Source organism: Hyaena hyaena, unplaced genomic scaffold, assembly GCF_003009895.1.
Source record: "Hyaena hyaena isolate Hyena2069 unplaced genomic scaffold, ASM300989v1 scaffold_548, whole genome shotgun sequence".
Classification (NCBI taxonomy): domain Eukaryota; kingdom Metazoa; phylum Chordata; class Mammalia; order Carnivora; family Hyaenidae; genus Hyaena; species Hyaena hyaena.
The window spans coordinates 159,823-173,684 of NW_024081181.1; the positions used below are offsets into that span (position 1 = coordinate 159,823).

General features: G+C 46.9%; 1 protein-coding gene across 1 annotated transcript in view; it reads left to right on the forward strand.

Moving 5' to 3' along the window:
- The window catches only part of UBE3C (ubiquitin protein ligase E3C), a 113,576-nt gene that overhangs the window by 97,502 nt on the left and 2,212 nt on the right, over positions 1 to 13,862 (forward strand). Inside the window, exon 22 of the mRNA XM_039255853.1 lies at positions 4,690 to 4,820. Within this exon, the coding sequence (XP_039111784.1) occupies positions 4,690 to 4,820 (131 nt within the window). The remainder of the gene's footprint in view (positions 1 to 4,689; positions 4,821 to 13,862) is intronic.

The following is a 13,862-nucleotide window of genomic DNA, read 5'->3' on the forward strand; positions in this document are numbered from 1 at the left end:
CAGGTAAGCAGCTTTTCTGCCAGGAATGCGAGGCTCGCCTGACATGGGACAGGACCAGCGTGGTCCGCGGCGCTGCTGGTACGGGACCGGAACCCGCGCGGTCGTCGCAGCAGGTGCAGGGGGAGGAGGAGGAGAGCGAGGTCAGCTCCTGAGCGTGTCGGCGCCTCCTGCCCGCTGGGGACGCGCCCAGGGAGCGCACGGCGGCCGGGGCTGGCCTGCTTGCCGCCTGCCGCAGCGGAACGTGTTTATGTGCAGTCCCGGAACGGAATTAGTTGAACAACTCTGTTCCTAGTAACATCACAGAGAGTAAAATACAAAATTAGCCAAGTAAGTGTACTTGCAAGACTTTACCCTGAAAAGTGTAAAACGCTGCTGAGCCTGAAGGCCTGTGGGGGAGGGGACGGCCCGTTTCCATGGGTCAGAGGACTCTGTACTGTCCAGATATAATTCTCGTCAAATTAATCCACAGAGTCAGCGCAATCCCTGTCCAAATCCCTGCAGTCTTTTATGTAGAAATCGACAGGCTGGTTTTATATTCATTTGGAAATACAAAAGTCCTAAAATGGCCAAAATAATTTTGTAGAAGAACAAAGTTATAGGACTTATACTCTGATTTAAAACTCACTCTACAAAAAGCCACAGTAATCAAGGCCTTGGCACAAGGCTAGGCCTGTTGACTGATGGGACCTAATCGGGGCTCAGAAACAAACCCCCTCTTTACGCTCAGGTGACAGTTCGCTCGGCAGTGCAGCAGTCCTGGGGCGGCATCCACGTGGGAACAAGGAGCTTAGGCCTGTAGCTCACACCTGTGCAGAAGTTAGCTCCACAGATCAGAGCCCGAGAGTTAAAAGCCAAAAGTATAAAACCTCGAAAAGAACAAGGGAGAAAATCTACATGACTTTTGGATTAGACGGAGTTTTTGGCTGTACACCAAGAGCATGATCCAGAAAAAAGAAATTGATAGAAAATTGGACTTTCTCAAAATTAAAGCTTTTTAAAAAATATTTTATTTTATTTATTTATTTATTTTTTGAGAAACAGAGACAGCGTGAGCAGGGGAGGGTCAGAGAGAGGGGGAGACACAGAATCTGAAGCAGCCTCCAGGCTCTGAGCTAGCTGTCAGCACAGAGCCTGACGCAGGGCTCAAACCCACAAATTGTGAGATCATGACCCAAGCTGAAGTCGGATGCTTAACCTCCTGGGCCACCCAGGCGCCCCTAAAATTAAAGCTTTTGTGCTTCAAAAAATACTATTAAGAAAATGAAAGATAAGCCACAGATTGGGAGATGTATGTATTTTCTAGTGATGTATGTAACAATGGACTATGTCTGCTATAGATATATAAAGAGCACTTACAGCTCAGTAAGACAAACAATTGAATTTTATTTTATTTTTTTATTTTTTTTTATGTTTTATTTATTTCTAGGAGAGAGAGAGAGACAGCGTGAGCATGGGAGGGTCAGAGAGAGAGGGAGTCACAAACTGAAACAGGCTCCAGGCTCTGAGCTGGCAGTCAGCACAGAGCCCGACGTGGGGCTCGAACCCACGAACCGCGAGATCATGACCTGAGCCGAAGTTGGATGCTTAACCGACTGAGCCACCCAGGAGCCCCCAAACAATTGAATTTTAAAACATGGCCCAGAAAGAAAGCAGTTTCACTTAAAAAGATATATATAAATGGCCAATAAGCAAATATGCACATGAACAGACATTTAACACTAGTAATCATGAGGGAAATGGAAATCAGATCCTAATGAGATAGTACTGCACACCCACTAGAAGGTCTATAATCAGGAGCACCTGGGTGGCTCAGTCAGTTAAGCAGCAGACTTCGGCTCAGGCCATGATTGCACAGTTCATGGGTTTAAGCCCTCCATCAGGCTCTGTGCTGACTGGTCAGAGCCTGGAGCCTGTTTAGGATTCTGTGTTTCCCTCTCTCTGCTCCTGCCCTGCTCATGCTTGCTCGCTTGCGCGCGCGCTCTCTCTCTCTCTCTATTTTTCTGTCTCCTTCAAAAATAAACATTAAACAAAAAAAAAAAAAAAAAGAGAAAGACTATAACCAAAAAGAGACAATACCAAGTGTTAGTGAGTACATGGAGAAATTGGAGCCCTCTTCACTGATAGAAATGTAAAATGGTAGAGCCTCTTTGGAAGTAAGTAAACTTTGGAAAACTTTACAATGATTTAAAAAGCTAAATGTAGAACACACGGAATTTTACAAAAGAATAAGGCTGTACCCCTGTCTCACACCATACGTAAAAATGAACCCAAAATCATCAACAACTTTAATGTAGGAGCTAAAACCATAAAATCCTTAGGAGAACACAGGTGAGTCTTCATGACCTTGGATTTGGCATTGGATTCTCAGATACGACACCAAAAGCATGAGAAGCAGCAACAACAAGAACAGGAACTATATATTACAATATTAAATATACAATATATATTCATATATATATGAATTGGACTCCGTCAAAATCACATGCTTTGTACATCAAAACACATTATCAAGAAAGTAAAAAGACCAGCTTGACAGGACATATAAAGAGCTCTCGTACTCAGCAGCAAGAAGACAAACCAATTCAAAAATAGGCAGAGAACTTGCATAGACATTTCTCCAAAGATAAACAGCCAGTAATCTCAAGAAGGTGTCGGACATCACTACTTATCGGGGGAAGGCAGTCAGGACCAGGTGCACACACGCACACAGAGACACGTGTTGGTGGGAACCCCTGTTCGCTGCTGGTGGGGATGGAACATGGAACATGGTTTGGTGGCTCCCCAAAAAGCTAAGCCTAGAATGACCTCAGGACCCCGCAGTTCTGCTCTGAAGTGTACGCCCCGAGGACCTGGAAGGAGGGGCTGGAACACACTTGCACCTCCGCGCTCACGCAGCATATTCACAGCAGCCGGAAGGTGGAGCAACCAAATGCCCATCTGCAGATGGACAGCACACAGGTGTGCGTGCACCCCTGCCCTGCGGAGTCAGGGCATCTTAAAAAGAATGAAGTTCGAAAAGTGACAACATGGCAAACATTATGCTAAGTGAAATAAGCCAGACACAAAAAGGGGCGTAGGTTGTATGATTCAGCTTAAATGAAACAACTAGAATAGGCAAGTTCCCGGACCCTGAAGGGAGGTTAGAGGTCATGGGGCTGGGGGAGGGGGAAGGGGACTTACCGCTCAGTAGAGTTTCTGTTTGGGGCGACGACATTTTGGTTGGAAATAGCAGTGATGGCTGCACAACGTTATGGATGTAATTAATGCCACCGAATTGTACACTTAAAAATGTGAAATTTATGTCTGGTATTTTACCACCGTTTAAAGAAAGAAACGTACGCAGACTTCTCTGTCCTCCTGAGTGCTGGCTGTTTCCCAGGCTCTCCCCCGAGTTAGCTCTCACTCTGACGGGGTTATGGAAGGGGAGCGTGGTTGGTGCTCCCGTGTAGATGAGCCCCTCTCAGAGCACACCTGCAGAGACAGGGCGGTTGGTGGCTGTCCGGGGGGGGGGGGGGGGGGGGGGGGGGGGGGGGGGGGGGGGGGGGCGGCCATGGGATTCCTTCGAGGAAATGGGGATGTTCCTACAGTAGATTGCAGACTCCATTTACATAGATGAATATGTGTATGTTTATGTAAATAGGAACATCTCCGTATGTATTTAAGTGTATGCATGTATCTCTCTGTAATTAATTTCTGTTGCTGGAAATTTGAACCCTAATGTTTATGTAAAGGCAGATAATACCTAAGGTCACTTTGTCCACACTATCAAGTCATAAGTTTAAAAAAATGAAATCAATCCAGCCTCTCCTTTGCCAAGAAACTGTCTTGGGTTGTTTTGCATTATCCTGTCTGCGCTGGAAGCCTATACCTTTAATGATCTTAGCTATTCCAGTAAATAGGTTTTAAAATATTATCATATTCATTTTGGTGCCAATTAATGCACTTAAGATATTTTATCGATGTTATTTCTGTAGTATATTAACAATGAGGGAACAATATATAGCAATTATTTCAGTTTTAGGAAGCACTTAACTAGATTAAAAGCTGTAAGTAGCAGATAGTACATTTTAGAATAGTGGTCTAATCATGTGCTGGGGTGAGTTGTTAGCCACGGTCTGTACCTTATTGTCACAAGGGCGGGTGATAAAATGAATTTAGACCCTAAGATCATGCTAGCCAAAGAACTGTCTCTGTTGGAAATAAGAAGCCCAGGTTTTCAGGTCTGTGACTCTCGCGTGCATCCTTAGCTAGGGTCTGCTGCTCAGTACGGCGGCTTCTAACTGGCAGCGGAGTCAGAACTCAGACCCTTTGCAGCCAGGGCCCATCCCGTGGGTACAGGGTGTTTCTCATCCTGGCCTTCGGTGTGCGGGTCCTTCGGAGGTGTCTGTCCCCTCGTGTGCTGGTCCATCACCTCCCAGGAGCAGAAAGAAAGGGGTCTCCAGGGGCGCCTGGCTGGCTCAATCGTGAGTCAGGGCTGTGAGTTCAAGCCCCATGTTGGGCATGGAACATACTTGGAAGAAAAGAAGAGGGTGTCTAGAGGTGTCTTTCGGCCACAAGCCAGCGCCCATCACTGTAGTGGGCAAATGAAAATGGATCCCTCTTAGCAGCTTGTTGCTCTGGTGTTTTTAGGAGAATCCCCCTTTTGCAGTGACCTTATTTTTAGTAAAACATTTATTCCCGTTGTCCTAGGAGGCTATTCTGCTGACCACCCTGTGATCAAAGTCTTCTGGAGAGTTGTGGAAGGATTCACAGATGAAGAGAAGCGCAAGCTGCTCAAGTTTGTAACGAGCTGCTCCCGACCCCCTCTTTTGGGGTTTAAGGTATGTGGCTTTTGTGCCATTTGCTTTGAACCCTACCTTGTAAGTGACCAGCACGGCCAGCAGGCTGTGAGGTGCGGCTGGGTGGAGCAGGGCCCCGTCGGTTCCTTGTTCTTCAGGCAGCGCAGTGCTTTTGTCACACGTGTCCTGGGGTGTCTTCCCGCCGTCAGTAAGCGTTCCGGCCGGACCACCTAGGGTCCGCTGTATGTGAAGGTGCTGGTCAGGGCTGACCCGTTGATGTGGTGGTGTTGACCATGACTGCCCGTGAATGGGCCCTGCAGGCTTGTGGGCTCACTGTCACTGGAACATAAATGACCCATGTCCTAAGTCTGTAACGCATCATGAGCTGGTTTCCTACTGAAGAAAACACAAGCTAAAAATGTTGATGTAGTATATTTGGGAAGAATAAGGTATGAGCAAAAGTGCAGTTGACCTTTGAATAACACAGGGTTAGGAGGCGCTGATGCCCCCCATGCAGGAGAAAACCCACATGTAATTTGACTCTTCAAAAACTTAACAACTAAATAGACTGCTGTTGGCAGAAAGCCTTACCAATAACATAAACAGTTAATGCATATTCTATATGCATGGTATACCATATTCTTATAGTATACAGTCAGCTAGGGAAAGTAAAGATCGTAAGAGAAAATACTGTACTCACCTGCCCTTATTGAAAAGAATCTGCATAGAAGTTCAGAGCAGGATTCATGCAGTTCAGAGCAGTATTGTTCAAGAGTCAGTGGTATATTTTTCCTTGGTTGTTCACTGTTACTTACTTTATGTTGCTTATCATTTCTGATAATTAATGATCGCCTCCTATCATTCGGCTTAATATTAGCAATTAAAATTGGTTAAGGGACAGTTAGTGTGTCTCTGTTATTCACTGGACATTAAAGCAGCATTTGTAGTCTAAGACACACGGTGTGTGTGTGTGTGTGTGTGTGTGTGTGTGTGTGTGTGTGTGTGAGAGAGAGAGAGAGGGAGAGAGGGAGAGAGAGATACAGAAGCATATCAGATGAGCTTGTGCTGTGAAACTTCCAGGCAGGCTTGCACTTTCCAATATGCTTTGATCAATGGGTTATACATGTTATTCTTTTCTTTAAATTTTTACTTTGAAATTATTTCAGAAGTATAGAAAAGTTGTGAGAATTAGACAAAGGACTTCTAGTATGTAAATTGCATCTTAATCAAAACGTTTTTAAAAATCAACATCAATAGGGATGCCTGGCTGGCTCAGTCAGACTGGAGCATGCTCCAGTCAGTGGAACTCACAATCTCGGGGTTGTGAGTTCAAGCCCCATGTTGGGTGCAGAGATGACTTAAAAATAAAAAAATCTTTGGCACGTCTGGGTGGCTCAGTCAGTTAAACGTCCAGCTCTTTATTGTGGCTCAGGTCATGATCTCACAGTTGGTGAGTTCAAGCCCCACATTGGGCTAACACGTGGAGCCTGCTTGGGATCCTGTCTCTCTGCCCCTCTCTGTGCGCCTTCCCTGCTCGCCCAAAGTAAATGAACTTTTTTTTTTTTTTAACTTTAAATGTCTCTCTCAAAATAAATGGACTTTTTTTAACTTTAAAAATAAAAAAATCTGTTTAAAAAACGGACATCAGTAGCTTCATACAACATCTCAATAGTACCATCACAGCTAGAGCCATAAAGTGGAGAAACAGGAGAGGGGGTGGCGTGAACACAGTGGCTTTATTGTTCACAGGACCTGAATCATTGACACGGTTACAGTTTGGAAGCGGTGGTGAATTAAAACATGGATATAAACCTGTGAGTGAATAATACTCAATGACATTAGAACTAAAATCACTTCTCTATCTTCCAAATTATCAGGGAGGGAGGAAAAAACCCATCCAGAAGAAGACAAACAGGGCCAACTACATTAAACAAAGATAACACTAAGAATCATAAAATAGACACTTAACATTAATGAGAGAAGGCCGACCCATTACAACAGTGGATATACATAGAATAACCCCATATTTTAAAGCCATTTGAAAATGGCTGTGTGCAAGCAACACACCTCAGCAGAATGATGCATAAAGATTGAGTGATGCTTCTGACTTGGCATGTAAGCCCCGCCCCCAAAACAACTCGATGGGCACGGAGGGCCTTCTGCCCGGCACTGACCAGGTACGGAATCAGGCCAACAGCCTGAAACAAATGTGTCTTTGCTTTTTGGTTCCTCTTGGGTGTGTCATGGGGTCTGGGGCTGTTGCGTGGGGGGGCCCGCAGAGCAGGAAGAATGGGGGGGGGTACACAAATGCATGAACCAGTCGGACCCAGGAGATGATAAAACTGGAGTAGACCAAGTTTTATCTTCATCTGGTGATGTGAACAGTCCTATAAATTCAGTTCTTCCACATTAAGATTATAGTAGCATTAGGTAGTTTTATCAGTAACATTCATTATGGGAAACCAGGCTTCTAGCATCTTCCAGTTTCAAAATGACCCCACACCTAGAAGTAAAATAATTAAGCACCTAGTTTCATGAAGGGAGGTTTGAAAGACCCACTCCCATCAAAACTGAGTGGAGAACCCAGAGATTTCTGCCAGCTCCTAGTGAATTAGTCCCCAGCCCATAAAAATTCAGGGTCTTGCTGGAAGGGGAAGGTTTGGAAGGTTCTAGGCCTTCTGGCAGCCAGTGCAGGAGTCTGTGTGAAAGGCCTGTGGGAGCGGTGCAGGTTTGGAGGGAGAAGTGCGGACTTTACGTTTTGCTTTTGAATCCCAAATAGTGAAAACGCTCCTGTCCCCTGTTGGGGACCTCATACGGACACAACTGAGTTGTCATGGTCACTTGTGGAAGTTGTGAGACAGTCTTCCTGTTTTGGATTTTTTCAATGACCTAAAATCTACTAAACGTGGAATTTAATTTAGAGTTTTCCAGTGTCTTTGCAGTTGTCAGAAGTTAGACCCCAGAGTTGGGAGAGGCCGCCTCACTGTGCGCGGTCAGGTCGGGCCGTGTGCCCGGGGGAGGCGGCCAGCAGGTGGAGACCGCAGGGAGCAGAGGGACGTGGGGGATCTAAGGGCTCCAGGGCTCCAGAGCACCGGGTTCATGGCGGAGAACTGCGCCGCTAAAGCTAATTAAAGTGTAATGTGTTCAGTGAGTGTGATTGTACAGACAAAAAAATCATTAAAGCGCTGTAGAAAATCGTTAAGTTGCCATCAGGCCACATAACAAATTGATGGTTTTTCTTACTCTGAATTAATGCAAATTCCCGTTGTGCTGTATTTAATTATGCACAAAATAGTGCCCTTGACTCAGATTTCAATGAAGAACTTCATTTTTTTTGCTTTTATGTCTCCAAATGGGAAATTCAATTAGCATTATGAACGAAACGCCAAACAGGGACATTTTACTCCAAATGCACTTGAGGCTCTTCCCGTCCGGGCAGGCGCTCGCCTTCCTTCCCCAGCACCCGCCCTGCGTCTCCCTGGTGCCGTTTTCATTGTCGTTTGTTCAACTTTGGAGAAAATTATCGTCCTCAGTGTACTCAGATGGCTAAATAATAAATGTAATTAGCGTCCTTTCTGTTTCTCTTTTGCATCCAGTTCTGACACTTTCATAAGACACTTAAAATAGCATATAAACTGGGGTGCCTGGGTGGCTTAGTCGGTTAAGCGTCCGACTTTCGCTTAGGTCATGAACTCGCGGTTCGTGGGTTCGAGCCCCGCGTCGGGCTCTGTGCTGACTGCCAGCTCGGGGCCTGGAGCCTGTTTCAGTCTGTGACTCCCTCTCTCTCTGACCCTCCCCTGCTCACGCTGTCTCTCTCTCTATCTCCTAGAAATAAGTAAAGCATTAAAAATTTAAATAAAAAAAAATAACATATAAACTGTAATTGTTTTAAAAGACAAGTGTTTTGTGTTGTTTTTTTTTAGCACATACTATATACCACGTATTCTGTTTAAATGAAGTTCAGGGTTTTTTTTAACATTTATTTATTTTTGAGAGACAGAGCGTGAGTGGGGGAGGGAGAGGGAGATACAGAATCCGAAGCAGGCTCCAGGCTCTGAGCTGTGAGCAGAGCCCGACACAGGGCTCGAACTCATGATGAGATCATGACTTGAGATGAAGTCAGCCACTTAACTGACTGAGCCACCCAGGTGCTCTTAAATGAAGTTTTGGGTTTTTTTGTGGGGTTTTTTGTTTTTTTTTTTTTTTTATGTTTCTTTTTTGAGATAGAGACAGAATGTGAGCAGGGGAGGGGTAGAGAGAGAGGGAGACACAGAATCTGAAGCAGGCTCCAGGCTCTGAGCTGTCAGCACAGAGCCTGACACGGGGCTCAAACTCATGAACCATGAGATCATGACCTGAGATGAAGCCAGATGCTTAACGAGCTGAGCCACCCAGGTGCTCCTAAGTGAAGTTTTTCCTTGAACAGTGGAGAAATGTACAGGGGCCGATTGGTAAGAAGCCTGTAAGTCTCCAGCCAGTGTTCTGTGGGCTGTGCTCTTACTCGGTTTTGGCCACATTGTAAAATACACACTAAATCCAACATACAAATAAAATGAAACCAGCTAGAATGCAGTTTGGGCCAATTGGGTGCCTCTCGCTGAGTGATGTGGTCTCCCAGTGTCCCTGTCAGAGGAGGGATGTGGTTCCAATTTTGCTCTCTCGTTTCCACTATAGTGATTAGTAGGTAGGTAGTAGGTAATTATTTTTTATACTGTTTGACCATAATTCTTAAATTAAGCTGATTATGTACTCAGACATATAGGCCTTTTTTTCACTCAACGTTACATCAGGATCATTTTTCCTCATATTAAATCATCTTTGAAGTATTTTTTTTAATTTGTATGTTTTTTATTTATTTTTGAGAGTCAGAGACAGTGCGAGCAGGGGAGGGTCAGAGAGAGAGAGAGACACAGAATCCGAAGCAGGCTGTGATGACAGACGTGGGGTTCGAACCCATGAACCGTGAGATCATGACCTGAGCTGAAGTTGGAGGCTCAACCAACTGAGCCACCCAGGTGCCCCTGAAGTATTTTTAGATATGTCATAATGTCCAGTCATGTGAATTTGCTGGAATTCATTACAACTCTTCCATCCTGGTGGCGTGTAGAGCATCCTTGGGCGTAAGTGGCTGTCTGGGTCCCTGCCTGCTGGCTCAGATACAGTCCTGGGATAGAGGTCACAGGACGCAGCCATGCGGAGGCTCCAGACTGGCCTTCATGGAGGCTACGCAGGTCACCCCCAGGAGTGGAGGCTTCGGAGCAGCTGCTGGCGGGCGTGGCAGGGGCTGTTTCCAGGTTTTGCGGAAGCACTGGCTCCCTGGTCACAGCTGTGGGAGGGAGGGCGCAGACCTGGCACTGAAACTGCCGGGTTCCAAACACCCCCGGAGCCCACCCCCATCTTGCTTTCTGGGCCCCCTATGCTGCCCGGGGGCTCAGCACACTGGGTGTCTGGGATCCTGTGGGTATGGAGCCCTAACGCCTCACTTGCCCGAGAGCACACAGTTCAGGCTTTCGGGACAAAGACGGTCTCGGCGTCACGGCACCCTTGCCGGCAGAGACCCCAGAGAGCACGTGCTGTGTGCAGTGAGCGCTTGCGTGTAAGACAGAGACTAAGCCCCCGGCCCTTTGTTGGCGCCGAAGGCTGGTGTTTCCACAGGCCTCATGCCCCGAGTCCGCAGACACATGAAACCCCTTAAGCACACGCTTGTTCATAGCATCAGTATTTGTAAAAATAATAAAATAACTGTCCATCCGAGCTGCTGCCTGCATTGAGGGCAGCACCCTGCGGCCTCAGAAACTGGAGCCCGGGTTGACACACAAAGTCACATTATCACGGGAAGACTTACCAGCATACACAGCACTGTACATACTGTGCTAACATTTCACAGGTTTTATTTTTTTTATTTATTTTTTTTTAATGTTTTATCCATTTCTAGGAGAGAGAGAGAGACAGCGTGAGCAGGGGAGGGTCAGAGAGAGAGGGAGTCACAGACTGAAACAGGCTCCAGGCTCTGAGCTGGCAGTCAGCACAGAGCCCGACGCGGGGCTCGAACCCATGAACCGCGAGATCATGACCTAAGCGAAAGTCGGACGCTTAACCGACTAAGCCACCCAGGCGCCCTTGCATTTCACAGGTTTTAAATGGGGGGGTGGGGGGGTAATTTTTTAAGCAGGCTCTACACGCAGCATGGAGCCTAACATGGGGCTTAAACTCATGACCCCGAGATCAAGATCTGAGCTGAGATCAAGAGTCACTCAGGTGCCCCGAAAAATGTTTTTTCTGTTTTTTTCTTTTTCAGTTTTTATTTAAAGTGTAGTTAACTTACAGTGCAATGCTGGTTTCAGGGGAATTCAGTGATTCCTCCCTTGCATACCACACCCAGGGCTTGGCAGAAGTGCCCATGCCCGTGGGGCCCAGCGCCCACCCACCTCCCCCTCTGAAAACCATAAGTTTGTCCTCTGCTGTTGAGTCTCTCTCATGGTTTGTGTCCCTTTCTGTTCTTTTGTCTTTCTTTCTCTTCCCACATGTTCATCTGTTTTGTTTCCTAAATTCCACGTATGAATAAAATCATACAGCATTTGTCTTTCTCTGATTTATTTCACTTAGCATAACACACTAGTTCCATCCACCTGGTTGCAGATGGCAAGATTTCATTCTTTTTTATGAAGTCGTGTTCGTGTGTGTGTGTGTGTGTGTGTGTGTGTGTGTGTGTGTGTGTACAGCACACGTTCTTTATCCACTCAGCAGTGGGTGAACGTTCGGGTTGCTTCCATACTTTGGCTGTTGTTGACAGCTTTCCTATAAACACTGGGGTGCACGTGCCCCTTCGAAACAGCACACCTGTATCCCTTGGATAAATACCTAGTACTGCGGTTGCTGGGTCGTAAGGTAGTTCTGTTTTTAACTTTTTGAGGAATCTCCACACTGTTTTCCAGAGTGGCTGCACCAGTTTGCATTCCCGCCAGCAGTGTAACTGGGTTCCCGTTTCTCCACATCCTCACCAACTTGTTTCTTGTGTTTTTGTGTTTCTTTTATTTTAGCCACTCTGACAGGTGTGAGGGAGTATCTTGTTACGGATTTGATTTTTATTTCCCTGATGATGAGTGATGTTGAGCATCTTTTCCTGTGTCTGCTGCTGTCTGGATGTCTTCTCTGGAAAAGTGTCTATTCATGTCTTCTGCCCATTTCTTCACTGGGTTATTTGTTTTTTGGGGGTATTCAGTTTGAAAAGTTTTTTATAGATTTTGGAGAAGGTGTTGTCTTCTCTGTGCACTAATCTCTGTGGGATAATACCTAAGACCCTCAAGTATTATTACTCGTGGACGGAAGCTGGGCAGCTGGGATATCAGGATGAGAATGTCTACACTGTGCCTTAAAAAATACGGGGCACCTGGGTGGCTCAGTCGGTTGAGTGGCAGACTTCAGCTCAGGTCATGATCTCACGGTTGTAGGTTCGAGCTTCGAATCGGGCTCTGTGCTGACGGCTCAGAGCCTGGGGCCTGCCTCGGGTTCTGTGTCTCCCTCTCTCTGCCCCTCCCTGCTCGTGCTCTGTCTCTCAAAAAATAAATAAATGTAAAAAATTTTTTAAAAATAGCCAGTGACATCTTCACGTCTAAAAAATAACCCCATTAATCCCCAAATACCGTTAGTGCTCCCGGTACAAAGAAGCCCCGGGCCGCCCACCGCACTGGCTTTGCCTGGCTCTGCTCTCTCCTCTTTCTTGTCTGCGCCGTCCGCCTCCCTCTCCTCCTGCACCTCGTAGCGTAATTACTGGAGGGGCCGGGTAGTCCCTCGAGCATCTTGTTAAGGGGTCATTAGAGGTTTCATCAGCTCCCAGGTCTGAGCTTTCCTTTTTTGGCCGTAACGGTGGATAGGCGACATCGCCCGCCTACATCTGCTGGCCTGAGCCCCACTGACCCCGGGCTGGGGGGTCAGTCGTGCGCGGGGCCCAGACTGGCATGCGCACTTCAGTGGTGTTGGTCTGGCCGCCTGTCACCCTCCCTAGGTCCATTCTTGGCCTTTTTTTTAATGTTTCTTAATTTTGAGAGAGAGAGAGTGCACACACACATGCAAGTGGGGAAGGGGCAGAGAGAGAGAATCCCTCACAGACTCCACACTGTGCTGTCAGCACAGAACCCGGGCTCGTTCAAACTCACCAACTGTGAGATCATGACCTGAGCTGAAGTCGAGTCAGACCCCCATCCAGCCGAGCCGCCCAGGCCCCCCAAATCCATTCTGTAATGTGGAGGTGAGGCAGCTGCATTCCAACTGCATCAGCTCTTCACATCTTAGCTGGAATTTTCTATGAAGGAAAACTTCATTTTTTTCTCAACTGTTTGGTTCCCCTGAGGACTCTTTGTACAGAAAAGACAGTAAATCACGGTTGCCCTTCATCTTCCAGGTTTTGGGGTGTCGAGTGGGTTCGCCCACACTGTCTACCAGCAGGCCCACCTCTGTCCCCTTATTACCCTCGTGACTGTGCGGGCTTTGACGTGTTCTCCGCTTCAGGCCGGTGCAAGCATTCTTTTTTGATATTCAGAGCGCGCTTCTCCCTCCCCCACTGTGGGCGCCTTCAGGTGGGCCCTTTAACCCACAGAGTTTGGGCTAGCTTCCTTGCTTTCTGGCGTGACAAATGGTGACACATGTCATGCACATTTCCAGGCTCCGCGTGGGGTCCTGATCTCCCCCAGGAGGCCTGGCTCCTTTCCATGAGAACTGGGTCTGTAGAAACCACACCTGCGTACTTAGTCTGTACCTTGTCACATGTGGGCTTTGCAGGGACATTTAGGAAGTGTTTTTTCCCCTAAGAGAAAAATACATCACAAGTTCAAACTGATACTTCCAATCAAATATAGGCTTATATTTGATTGTCCTTTCCCACTGATAATCGTGGTTTCAGCTCGCTCCTTTGCTTCCTCCCCTGAGTCCTGGGACCCCACAGTCAGTACAGTTCTGTGTGGCTGTGAGGTAGTTCACGGGACAGGACTGCGGCTTTGGACCCACACTCGCATGTCACCTCCCTGTGTGATGAAGCCATCGGTGCCCAGACTCCTTATGTCGTTCTGCTTTCGGTGTTTAGACATT